General features: G+C 47.9%; 1 protein-coding gene across 1 annotated transcript in view; it reads left to right on the top strand.

The window, feature by feature from the left end:
- Nucleotides 1-668: 668 nt before the first annotated feature.
- The window catches only part of LOC102244201 (chromosome unknown open reading frame, human C7orf72), a 34,130-nt gene continuing 21,195 nt past the window's right edge, over nt 669-13,603 (top strand). Inside the window, exons 1-6 of the mRNA XM_005882867.2 lie at nt 669-1,293; nt 7,043-7,140; nt 8,303-8,379; nt 10,377-10,515; nt 12,118-12,185; nt 13,138-13,179. Coding sequence (XP_005882929.1) covers nt 735-1,293; nt 7,043-7,140; nt 8,303-8,379; nt 10,377-10,515; nt 12,118-12,185; nt 13,138-13,179 — 983 coding nt within the window. The 5' untranslated portion in view covers nt 669-734. The remainder of the gene's footprint in view (nt 1,294-7,042; nt 7,141-8,302; nt 8,380-10,376; nt 10,516-12,117; nt 12,186-13,137; nt 13,180-13,603) is intronic.

Raw genomic sequence — 13,603 nt, 5'->3', positions numbered from 1 at the left:
GCCGGGGATGGCGGGCCCCGGGAATGGCAGCCACGGTGCTTCCCTGGAGCTTAAGGGGAGGCCAGTACGACGCACACGCGGTGGGACGGCAAGCAGGCCCCCCGCACCCCCCTCAGGAGGAGGAAGAGGCCGCGGGAGGAAGAGTGGCCGCCCCGACGGGACATGGTTTCCACGCAGCACCGGCCTGGGAGGGAGGCTTTCCCGCCAGAGCTCCCACAGTGTCTATGGAGCCACCCATCAGCCTAAAAGGGCATTTATAGCCGGGACGTGCGACAATGATGGCTCTGCTTTCTGCAACTGGGAGGGTCAACTCAATCGGAACAGAGTCGCTAGAAATAACATTTTATTCGGTTGGTGCAAATGCATTCAAGAAGGAAGCCTCCAGCAACTGAAGACAAAATGCCCAACGACAGTGTGTATTGTCACTTCTCAGAGGAAGAAATGAGGGACCCAGGGTGTCTGCGTTCTAGCTGTTGCTAAGCAACAAGGGCTTTGTTCTGTTTGTGTTTCCTGCCCTGGTTTGTTACCGCCCTGTGCGTCCTTTGGTCAAGAGAAAATACCTTCAAAAAGAAAAAAACAAAAACCCTACCTTGTCGACATTTAGAAAGCCAAGTCAATACTGTTACGATAAACTAACCAGTTCTCAACTATTGGAAGTATATGTTTTATTGTTAAAGAGAAAGGAGTCGTCAGAGACACTTTATTTGCAGTCACCCAATTTTCTAAGAAAAGCTATGGATATACAGTCACAGTACACACCTGGGAAGATAAGTATCTCTGAACGGTCCATTCTTTCAGGAGCAAAGGCGGTTGAGAATGCAGATTACCCACACTACTATAATCTCTTAAGAAAAATGAACATGCCTTTTGTGAGAGGAATTGAGAACAGACACGACTGTGAGAGAACGGAAAAGAAATGCAACCCTGCTTTTCTTAAATTTCACCCTTACCCCCCTTCATTCGTACCAGACTATCATTTACACTATCCTTATCCCCCACCACATGGGCCAGATTACCCATTATTTCCACTCCGTGACGATGTACCCTTAGGTGATCCCTGTTCCGGGTTCATGAGTCCTGGTGGCGACGCTGATTTAAAGCCTGGCATTGGCAGAACCATCCCAAGTCTGGTGGATTTGAGTGACGTGAAACCTCAACAACGAGTTCCCAGGCCAGATACGGGATTTCAAACAACGCTAAAAAGGCAAAAAATTTTATTAGAAGAACTAAAACAAGACAGAAAGTGGAATTCCAGGGCAACTTCAGATTCTGTCATCAGAGCAAGACTTGGAGGTAAATAAAGTGACATTGGCTTTATAATTTTTAAACATTGAAACCAGGGAGAAGGAGCATGGATATAAGATTCATTATTCAGTAGATAATTTAACATAAAGTTGTAAAGAACCAAATAAGAAAATCTTATTTTTAAATTATAAATTGTAAGGAAAAAGTAAAAATGATAAGCCTTTTATAAATCTATCTGTAAAATAATATTTGGTGTTTAAAAGTGCATTCATTAGTATAAGTGACCAACACAAATTACATGTCAGGTAATCTATAATAATAAAAACATAATATGCTAATTAGACCAAACGACCTTCCGGACATCCTTCCAGATGAAGCTGGGGTTGCAAGGGCTGAGCCCCTTGCACGAATTTCGTACATCAGGCTTCTAGTTTATTATATAAATACTAGAGGCCCAGTGCATGGATTCTTGCACCGGTGGTGTCCCTTTGCCTGGCCTGCAGGAATCAGGCTGAAACCAGCTCTCTGACATCCCCTGAGGGGTCCCGGATCCTGAGAGGGTGCAGGGCAGGCCGAGGGACCCCACCAGTGCACGATTGGGGCTGGGGAGGGACCACGGGAGGGGTCCAGGGCATGTCCAGCCTGTTTTTCCCAGTCCTGATCAAGCAGACCCCAGCAGCAAGCTAGCCTACTGGTTGGAGTATCTGCCCCCTGGTGGTCAGTGTGTGTCATAGTGACTGGTTGAACGGTCAGACACTTAGCATATTAGGCTTTTGTTATATAGGATAGATAACCTAATTGTATCACAAGCCAAATTCTATTTGACGTTGATCATTGTGTAGCATGCCGCATTATCTCTCTGGAAGAAGTAAATCTGATGGTTATGCGAGAATTAGGTTACAGGGGCTGAAATGGGAAAGTAGTTGAAAGTGAAATTTGGCGTCTGGTAAGAACAGGAGCTGAGAAGCAACCCCTGCAGAAATAGCTTCACACAGCTCTGAAGGCACAATTGATGAATCTCCTGACAAGCTGTACCTTATGTCGGCACTCCCAGAGAATGTCGCCAGCCTGGCCAGCAGTGCTGACACTTGCAAAGGAAAGCCACGGGAAATATTCCTGTGTGGGAGTGTGTCTGGTAGACAGGAAGTGCAAAGAGACTAACATCTTTGAGCATGTGGAAGGGAAAAGGCCAAACACGGCGTCAAGAGATGCTGAGCTTCCTCTAGCACTGCTTCTCCTCCACACCCAGCCTAGACCAGAGGCCTAAGCAGGCAGTGGGGGAGGGACAGTGGCAGCAGCATATGGTGGAGCAGTGGGGAGTCATGGTTCCTGCCACTGCATGGAGAGAAGCCATAGGTAATTGAGACTAGAAAAAGGGGTAAGAAAAAAGGTAAAGGGAATGAAATAACGCCACAATATCATGCGTCTGAGCCCTACCCTCCAGGTACCCGCGTTTGAACCAGGAAGAGCAATTTGGGGACATATACTAGTAAGCATAGGATAAGAATTACGCTTTTAATATGCACTCCAGTTGTTGACTTAACAGAGGGCTTAGGGAAATACCTTCGTTTGGAATTTTCATATGGAGAGTGTAAATAAGGTTCAACTACCAGTTTTTAAGAAATAATTATTTTACAATCCATTGGAAATACTGCTTAGGGAAAAACAGTATTACCAAGAATCAAATACTATCTAAGGTGCAGAATTGTCTTAGGTAAGTGCATGAGGGGACCATTGGTGAGTTCAGGTCCATCTCAGCACATTGCTTGTCCTGATTCTGAACTAGCAACTACTTTTCTAGCCTGTCAGCAAAGGCCTGGAGCTCAATCTTTTGCTAATGTTTTAGTGTATAACAGTATTCATTGTCGAGGATTCTTCCTTAAGAGAACAGAGTTCATTTTTCATAGTGGTCCCATTGTAGGCAAGTAGGCCACTTTTCTTGTAAGCAGACAACCCCAGCCTCAGGTTGGGCTGTTTCTGTAAGTTTTTCTAAGAACTGTTTTCCAACAAATTACAAGTTTAAGAAATTAAAGCTAATTTCCCTCTAAACTAGGGTTAACAGAGGTTGTACCAGCAACTCAGAACCGAGTACAGAGTTTATCCAGCCTCCATATTGTGCTACCAGGATCAGTAAAACAGAATTCAGAAGATAGGCTCTAGGGTCAGACAGTCTGGGCTCATATCCAGGCACAAAGCTTACTTTCACTATGACCTTGGGCTAGTTACTAATCTCTCTATGTCCACGCATCCTTGTTTGTAAAATAAGTTCACATGCTAGTAAAAATACTTCATGAGATTATAGTGAGGGCCATTTAGTGCAATTCATGTAAACATGTCTGCCATTAAGGAATGAACCATGAACCAATAAGTGTTAGATATTATAAAGTTAAGCAAAGTCTAGAGTTTCCAGTCACTTTACACTTAAATTGGCAATATTACTCCTTTTCTTATAAAGTGTAAGAAATAATGAGTTAACATGTAAAATACTTAGCATAATTTCTGGAACCTGGTAAAGCATTCAGTTAATAGCATTTATTATTATTAGCTATTAACATTTTCAAAGAATAATGCCAGGAGTTCAGGGATTGGTTGCAATATAATTTGTCCTAGGCTTTCATTGACTTTGTTTTTAGCAAACCTGAATCCATGTGATTCCTAAGACATTCTGATAAGGAAGCGCATCTCCTCAGAATTAATCGTGTCTCAGCCCAGTATGCTTTCCAGTGGGTTTTCATAAATACCAAAGCCAAGTCATAAATAATTGGATGGCTGGCTTCTTGCCCAATTCCAAGCTTGTCAGACATTTAACTGATGCGGTAGTTCCGTGTTGCTCAGAGTTGGCTTTCTTTCTTATGCATCGATCAAGTGTTCCAGACTTATCCTAATCACATTCAAACCCTTTATTGCTTGCTCTCTTTGTTCTCATTGCAACAGATGACACAGTCACCCTTGTCACAGACAGAAAAAGATGTTGCCTGTTGTGACCTCTGGTTTTCCTACCTTCAACATCCTAATAGCAATATATGTAACTGTTTGTATGTCTTCCGACCTTTTTAAAATCATCGTCTCAGCTTGAGCTGCTATAAGGACATACCATAGACTGGGTGGCTTAAACAACAGGTCCCTGTTTCTCACAGTTCTAAAGGCTGGGAAGTCCAAGATCAAGTTAGTTCTTGTTGAGAGCCCTCCTTCTGGCTTGCAGAATGCTAACCTTCCATTGTTTTCTCATATGGCAGAGAGAGAGCGAGCTCCGGTATCCCTTTCTCCTCTTAGAAAGACACTAATCCTATCACGGGAGCCCCACCCTCACGGCCTCATCTAAACCTAATTACTTCCCAGGGGCCTAACCTCCAAATACCATCACATTTTGGGTCAGTCCTTCAATATGTAAATTTTGGGGATACAAAAATATTTGCTCCATCACAGCTCTCAGCCATTTTTAAGTGCATATAGTTCATTGGTATTAAGTACAGCATTGTGCAACCATTACCACAATACATCTCCATAACTTTTTTCATCTTGCAAAACGGAAACTCTCTTACCCATTAAACCCTAACTCCCTAATTCCCTCCTCCTCGTCCTCCTCTGGAAACCAGTTTTGCTTTCTGTCTCAATGAATTTGACTCCCCTGAATACATCGTATAAGTAAACTCACAGAGTGTTTGTCTTTCTGTGACTGGCGTGTTTCCCTGAGCATAATGTCATCATGGACAACAATGTCCATGTATTAGCATGTGTCAGAATTGTCTTCCCTTGTAAAGCTGAGTACTTTTCCATTTTAGGCATGCACTACTTTTTTTATCCATTCATCCATCAATGGACACTTGGGTTGCTTCACCTTTGGGCTGTTGTGAATGATGCTGCTATGCACACACATATACAAATATTTCTTCAAGAACCTGCTTTCAATTCTTTAAATATGTACCCAGGAGTGGAGTTGCTCAATCCTATGGTGATTCTATGTTTAATTTTTTTAGGAACTTCCACCCGGTTCATCACAGCAGCTGCCGCATTTACAATCCCACCCATAGTGCAGAATTCCAGTTTCTTGCATTCAAGGAATAAAACCCACTTGGTCCTGGTGTATAATCCTCTTGGTGTGCACTTAAAGTCTCTTCTGTAGTATTCTGGAGAGGATTTTGCATCAGTGTTTAGTAGGATATGGTCTGGCTTTTGCATCCCTGTAACGATGGCTTCATAGAATGAGTTTGGAAGTGTTCCCTCCTCATTCATTTTTTTTTTTAGAAGAGCCTGGGGAGGACTAGAATTAATTCTTCTTCAAACATTTTGCAGAATTCACCAGTGAGGCTGTCTGGTCCTGAGCTTTGCTTTAGGGTAGGTATCTGATTACTGAGTCAATTTCCTTACAAGTTACAGGTCTGTTCATATTTTCTGTTTCTTCATGATTCAGACTGGGTAGGTTGTGTGGTCCTAGTAATTTGTCCATTTCATTTAGGTTATACAATTTCTTGGTGTACAGTAATTTCATATAATTATTTTTTTCATACTAATCCTATATAATAAAAGCCTAATGTGCAAATTGTCCTCTCGACCAGGAGTTTGACTGCTCGCTATGACATGTGCTGACCACCAGGGGGCGGTCTGGACCATGGTGGGTGTTGGCAACGCACTGTGACCTCTTGCCAGCTACCTGGGGGCGGGGGTGATGGGGACGGAGGTGTGGTGAGAATGTGGGGTGTCTGCCGAGCTCACTCGCACTCCCTCTGCTACCCTCCCCCGGGATGCCAGGGCTTGTGCGCCAGGGAAGCCCCTATGCTCAGGTGCCGGGCGCCCACAAGGAGCCTGCCCTGCACCCACGCAACCTCTTCTGGGTGAGCCAGGCTGCAGCCACAGGGGCCAGTTGGGCTTCCCGTGGGTTTGCGCAGGAGCTGGTCTGCGAGGCCGGCAGGGAGAGAGTGCACTGCCCACCTGGCTTCTGTGCGGTGCTGCTGGGCAGCCCAGAGGCCCATGCTGCGCCTCGGCCTGCAGCGTCCAGCTGCGCTCACCACAGCTCCGAGTGGGGACTCGGGCACCTGTGACTCAGGTGGAGGGAGGTGCATGGGGGCCCAAGGGCCCAGGTGCTGTCCAGGGCCCAGAGGTCAGCTGGGACCTGCCCTTCCACGCCAGACACTTGCGCTTCAATTGACGGCCAGGCCTAGGGACCACACCCCTGCACGAATTTCATGCACCAGGCCTCTAGTTTCTTATAATTATTTTTATTTCTGTAAAATCAGTTGTAATGTTTCCTTATTTATGATTTTACTTGAGTCTTCTTTCTCTCTTATCAATCTAGTTAATTGTCAATTTTTTAATCTTTTCAAAGAACCAACCTTTGCTTTCATAAATTTTCTCTATTTTGTAGCTACACTCTAATCTTCATTATTTCCTTCCTTCTGCTAGCTTAGGGTTTGGTTTGTTGTTTTTCTAGCTCCGTAAGATGTAAATGAAGGTTGTTGGTTTGAGAGCTTTCTTCTATAATATAAGGGTTTATACCTATGAATTTCTGTCAGTGCTACTTTTGCTAAATGCCATGACTTTTGTTATGTTGTGTGTTTTCATTTGTCTCAGTATAATTCCTAATTTCCCAATAATGAGGAATAAATAACAAGCAATTCTGTACTATTACAACAATCTAACATGTAAATTTCAGAGCTACCCTGTTCTCACTGATGAGAAAAATTGTTGGATAGCCCACCGAAAAGATAATTCCCAGCACACATTTCAGCTTTCTCGTAGGAAGTTCTGGTGGAAGGAGTGTTCGCTGCAGGTGACGGAAAGGTGTCCTGTTTGTTTTCAGGCTGGACCAGCCCAGTGAGAGTCGCTCCTCCCCGGCCTCGGCATGAAGCGTGCTCAGTCTCTCACACGTACACGTTCGATGAGGAAGCGGCCTGTAAAGTAAGGCTTCTTCCCGGGGAGTGTGACACAGTGTTTGTAACTAAATTAGTTCATTGTCTGTGGTGTTTATAATTTGAGCCGAAATAGCTACCACTTTAAAACACGCCTTATGTGCCAGGCACCGTGCAGACCTTCACGGTCATCGTGTGTCTTGCATTATCTTGTGCCTCCCCGACAGCTGTGCTTTGGGGGAGGACCGAGTAGTAGAGGCTGGTAGGGCCCAATCCAGACCCCCATCGCACCTCCTCCAGCAGCAGGGCCTGATGGACGCCATGGCTGACAGCCACCAGCTCAGAGGACATGAATTCTCAGACTGAAGAAGCATCACAAGTCTGAAAACAGATGACAGAGATATAGCCTCTCCTAAACAAATTACCTTGGGACTGTAGAAAAACCAGTACAGATACCCTGACTGTAGCCTGAGGCGGGAGGGGGGCAGAGCCCACAGAACACCTGCAAGCAATTAAACTCAGTGCCGTCCAAAGACAATGGGACGTATTTGTTATTAAATAATCATAACCATAAACTAGACCTCTAGCCCGTCTAGAACATCATTCAAACGTGAGGATGAGTTAAAAAAGAGGGCTAGAGAAGTTCGCATCCGTGAGAGAATTACTGAAAACTGAACTTTAGTGGAAAGAACAGAACCAAGGGCCACGGTGGGAAAAACCAAGGAGCCAAAGCAGGCAGAGGACTGGCAACGTGGTGGTGAATGTAAGTAAGGGGCCATCAGCGATGGCAACAACAGCGGCTACAGTAACAATGAATTGGTTTTGATAAAATGAGATGAAAGATAGGAAGAGAGTAATATTTCAGAACTAATGTGCTTGTGTTATTAGACAAGACAGAAGATTTTTTTAAATGTTGCAATTTTATGGAATTAAACGCTCTTTGTCAACATTAAATATTCAAGGGCTTTCTCATAAAAATCTGACTTTATGTTAACTTTGATATACATCTTTGTGAATTTTAACTTAATCATTAGGAGAATATATGCAAAATGTGAATTTCCCAGGCAGCGGAGGAAAGCTGGGAAGCATATACTAGTTGACCCCAAAGATGCTGTCGAAGAAGAAAAGGGAAGAAAGGAAGAGGGAGCAAGCTGACTCGAGGCATCGTCCATCCCCGTTTACGGCTGGTCTTTTTTATTCATGCCTTCTAGGAGGATGGAGAACTCCCTGCACAGCCAAACAAGAAACGTGATGCGAAGGACTTGTTTTATAAGTCCTCTACACAAAAGTAAGAACTTTTTCAAATAGAATTTTGATTTAAAATTTTATTTTATACTTAATGATATAGCCCCTTTGTGTCTACATTATCCTCAATCCTATGAGAAATTCAGAAAACATCAGATAGAGATATTTAGTTACTTATTTTATTGCTAATATAAACAGGTCAAGGAAGAATCTAAAAAACCTATGATTACTAAGAAAGGAAAACCAAAACAGGACGGAAATGCTCAGAGAGAGAGAGAGAGAGAGAGAGAGAGGGAAAGAGAGGAGGTGAGTGCAGCATCATAGAAAACAGGAGCAGGGAAAGCTTGACGCAGAATTCATTTATCCATTTAAAAAATACACAGTGGACCTACTATGTGTCTATTCCCTAAACTATGAGATTCATCAGTGACTAAAGCAAACCTCTCCCATCTCGAAGAGCTCTAATTCTAAAAAGAGGTGGACATTAAGCAACAAGCATGATAAGTAAATAGCTCACATCGTAGAGATAAGTCTATGAAAAAATAAAGAAGACACTGTCATCTAGGACACAAATAGCAGTGGCCCCGGGCAGGGTGGTGAGAAGGTGTGGGCAGTGGCCCGGGCAGGGTGGTGAGAAGGTGTGGGCAGTGGCACCGGGCAGGGTGGTGGGAAGGTGGAGGTAGTGGCTCCGGGCAGGGTGGTGGGAAGGTGTGGGCAGTGGCCCTGGGCAGGGTGGTGGGAAGGTGTGGGCAGTGGCCCCGGGGAGGGTGGTGGGAAGGTGTGGGAAGTGGCCCTGGGGAGGGTGGTGGGAAGGTGTGGGCAGTGGTCCCGGGCAGGGTGGTGAGAAGGTGGAGGCAGTGGCCCCGGGCAGGGTGGTGGGAAGGTGGGGGCAGTGGCCCCGGGCAGGGTTGTGGGAAGGTGGAGGCAGTGGCCCCGGGCAGGGTGGTGGGAAGGTGTGGGCAGTGGCCCGGGCAGGGTGGTGGGAAGGTGGAGGCAGCTGTTGGCTTCTGGGTGTATGTGGAAGGCAGAGCCAGTGCAGTGTCCAGCTTGGAGATTGTGGGTCTGTAGGGAGAGGAGTCGGGTGACTCCTTGGTCTGAGCTGTGCAGCTGGACGTAGTGGACACGCCATCATTTAACACATGAACGCGGTGCCGCAGGGGTGGAGGGAAGGCTCCTGTCAGTCTGGACTTGCCTAACGGACGTTCATTGGCCATCCCAGTGGCTGTGTCCATTAAGCGACGGTGCACTGATCGGGGGTTGGGAGAGAGGCCTGTGTGAGAAATACTGCCGGGTGTCATGTTGGGTAGATGGGTACGTAAAGCCACGTGACTGGATGAGGGCTCCACGGGGGCAGTGCCCGAGACAGGTAGAGAGCTGGAGCCTGGCATCTCCGCATCATGCCTGCTTTTTGTAAACGGGGTGGTGTGTGTAAGTGTGTGAGTTTCCTGCTGCTGTGTAACAGATGACCACAAACTGAGCGACGGTAAGCCTCCCCACTTCCGATCGCACCGTCCTGTAGTGCAGGCCCCACCTGTAATGGTCAGGTCCCCGCCTGGAGTCCCGGTGCCAGCCACGGCCACGTCCTCAGCTCCAAGGTCGTTCAGGCCGTGGCAGCTCAGGACTCGCACGATCTCAGCAGAATTTGGCCATCGCTGCTGGGGGACTCACGGGGTTTGTCCCAGGACACTGTGACGTGCCTGTGGCTGTTTGGTCTCTTTTTAGGACTCTCCAGTTTAGATCAGACCCATTCAGAATCGTCTCCCTTTTGATGAACTCAAATTCAACTGATTAGGGACCTAATTACATGTGCACAATCTTTTGCCATATGCAGTTGCCATACAAAGTATCATGAGAGAGAGATTTTATCACACCCACTTGCCCCGCCCACACCTGAGGGGAGGTGATTGTCCATGGCATATACGGGGGGCAGAGGTGGGGGGGCACCTTAGAATTCTGCCTGGGACAGTGTATGATACCGTGGTGAACTAGACCACCTGAACTTGTGTTTTCCATAAAATGCGATCATGTGACACCTTCCAGAGCTTATGAAAACGTTCCCTGGGACAAGATGCTGGCGCCAAAACTCGACCCAGAGGAGACCACAGTGGAAAGAGCTGCCGACCCCGTCTCACAGTGTTTCACACAGAAAAGATACCAGAGGGTCCCGGCAGTCACTCAGGTCAGGGGCCGCGCGGGCGCCGCATCTCACTCACTGACCTGAACTCCCAAACTCTGCGCAACAGTAAGACTTATTGTATTGCTAAGAATTACGGAAAGAACAAGTACATCTATGCACGTGTGGATTGGAAGTGCCGTAGTCATAAAGGTTATTGATCAGCTCAAATACTTTAATATGATCTGTTATATTTTAGACGTTGTGTTTAAGACGCCTCTTTCTCAGAAGGCGTTTGCATTGCCTGCTCACTTTAGACCCTGAAGAGCAGGAGTGCACGGTGAGGACACAGAGGCCTGTGCTGGGGGCAGGGCTCCCGGAAAGGGCTAGCGCGGCAGAAAGGGACAGCCTGAGTCTGGGAAACAAAGCCCGCCGCGGGGTCCGCAGAGAGGGCCGTTCTCTGCATATCTCCGCACCGGATTCATCTCGGGCTGCGGTGGCCGCGCCACCGCCCGGAGCTTCTCCCACAGTGTGGCCCTTTCCCGTCACTCCTCGGAGGCAGCCGCACTTTGGACAAAGTGAGCCTGTCCCCTGACCGGCACAGGTCCCCCTCACTGGCCCACAGGCCCCCGCAGCCCGTCTCTCCTGCTCTTCCTCCTCCTCCTCCAGCCCGGCCCACACCCTCCGTCACCCATCAGTGCGGCCTGTGCTGCCCTCACCGACCTCAGGCCCACGCTCTTAGGCCTGTCTGTTGCAAATGGTCTTCCACCGCCTTCATCGCTGTTTCCTCCAGACTGAGTCCCAGGGACCCACCAGGTTTTAGCACCTTAGACCTCACTTGGGCCTCCCAGCAGCCCTGCTCTGCGCTGGCAGATCTGCTCCCACGGGTGCCCTCACCTCCCTGCCCTCCTCACTTCTCAGGAGCCGGGCAGGCCCTGGGCCTGTGCCCACATGGAGTTTTAATGTGCGCACGTGAAGCCCACCGGACTGAAAGGACCAGCGACACTGCAGTCCGTCCTCACCGTGGGCCCAAGCAGTCCAGCAGCCCACGTTATCCTGCAAAACGTCTCCAGCTTTTACAGGGAAAATGATAATAAGAGAGGAAAACAGCTTTAATATGGTCTCAGCAGGGGATTTTCACATAGAAATTCAATTAAAGGACAAAAGAAAGTGTCTAACTTATCGCTATTTTTTTAAGGATTTCTCAGCTGCATGAAAGTATTACGTCTTGGTCATATTATTACAGATAATGGTGTTAAATTATGCTGCTATCCAAAGTCCTTCCCGCATGATGCAGTTCCAAGCGGGGGGGCGGGGCTGGCAGGGAAGGGGAGACCCGGCTGGGCGGCAGCGGCACGAAGGTGGATCCACGTCAGCACAGTCTCCAGACCTTCCCGGGGCTTCGTCCTAAAGGAGAGGGATGCGGCCGGTTCCAGCTGTGAGAGCACAGCTGGCGTTAAGGCGCCGAGGCCAGGAGTGGCTCTGGAGCCGGCCGAGTTGTGAGGGAAGCTGGGATGCTTTTCCTGGGGAGCTGGGCTTGCCTCTGGGGTGACGGGGCAGTGAAGACAAGACCGTGGGCTAACGTCTGAGGAGCAGCGGGTGGAGCACGTGCCCCGCCTCCCAGGGACTCGCTCTTTAAGTGTCTGTCGCCCGTTCTGCTGGTTCTAGATGGTCGGTGGACTCTGGGACAGATTTCAGACGCGATCCTTCTTGGTCCCGGCGAAACCAGTCAATTTGTAAGTCGCATCCCTAACGTGCTTCCCCCAGGCCTCCCGATCGCATGTTGGTCAGGAGTTGATGCCCCAGCCCCCGTGGGAGGGCTTCACGGAGGCCGCAGACTCCACCCGCCGCGGGTGCTCAGGCTGCTGCCTCCTCGCCCTGCCTCTTACCCCCTAACGGCTGGACTGCTCAGGTGGCACAACGCAGCACCCGAGCGCCCCAAGGACACCAGGTGATCCAAGGGGGCAACTGTGGCCTTCGGGGATTAGAAATGATTTTTATCAAACTTCGTGTCATCGACTTCTTTAGGGCTCTACTAATGCTAAAAATGATGGGTTTATTACAAATCCTTCCACATAGGTAATCTTTTTCATTTAGTCTAAAAAATGGCACTTCTGCTTTTGAAAGTCCCTTTATTTTGGTTCTCACTACAACCCACAGTCCACGTGTGATCACTGAGGGAGTGCAGAGCAGAGGAAGACGCGTGGGAAGGTGCACGTTGGCGCGAGGTCGTGGCGTCAGCAAACACGTGTCCCTGAGAGCTGGGAGCCAGCTTGTTCAGTGTTTGGTTTTCACTTACAACGACAACTTGACGTGATTCCTATTTAACATTAGAGACTTGTAGAGGCCACTTCCTATGCCAGGGGTGGGCAAACTTTTTGACTCGAGGGCCACAATGGGTTCTTAAACTGGACCGGAGGGCCGGAACAAAAGCATGGATGGAGTGTTTGTGTGAACTAATATAAATTCAAAGTAAACATCATTACATAAAAGGGTACGCTCTTTTTTTTTTAGTTTTATTCATTTCAAACAGGCCGGATCCGGCCCGAGGGCCGTAGTTTGCCCACGGCTGTCCTATGTGATGGCTCTGAAACTTTGTTTTTATTTGGAAAAGAAATACTGTAACAAGTGGAGGTTTTGTAAGTTAATATCAAGAACTCAACTGCCCGTATTTTCTCTTTCCCTAAGTGTGAGTCCAAGTTCTAGAAGCAAATACATTCCTCTCTACACGTAAGTAATGTTCCCAATGTTTTAAAATGACTGGATTCACATCACAGACACTAACGCTTTCCTAGCACGGCGCCTGCTCAGTGTGAGGACTTTCCTCAGAGTCCTGACAGGTTTCAGCACAGAAAGGCGCGTTGCTGGTGGCCCGGGTTCCATCTCCCGGGACCCTGCTAGCTCTGCGGTCCCGCCCCTGCCTTGCCCGGGCCGCCTCCCTGGATCCACAGATGGTCATCCCAGGGCCTCAGTGCGGGGCCGCAGATGGGCTGTCAGTTCTGCAGAAACAGCCTTTCTGCGCTCAGAAGCACAGGCAGCCATTCCTCTCACTCTGGTCCAAACTGACATTCACAAGAGCCTGGCAGCTCCTATTCTGAGAAAGAAAACCTCTCCCTATTTTTTAGGCAAATTGTTCCATCATCATGCCCTTCCT

The sequence above is a fragment of the Myotis brandtii genome, unplaced genomic scaffold (genome assembly GCF_000412655.1).
Source record: "Myotis brandtii unplaced genomic scaffold, ASM41265v1 scaffold743, whole genome shotgun sequence".
Lineage (NCBI taxonomy): Eukaryota > Metazoa > Chordata > Mammalia > Chiroptera > Vespertilionidae > Myotis > Myotis brandtii.
This window is presented reverse-complemented; position numbering and strand designations above follow the sequence as displayed.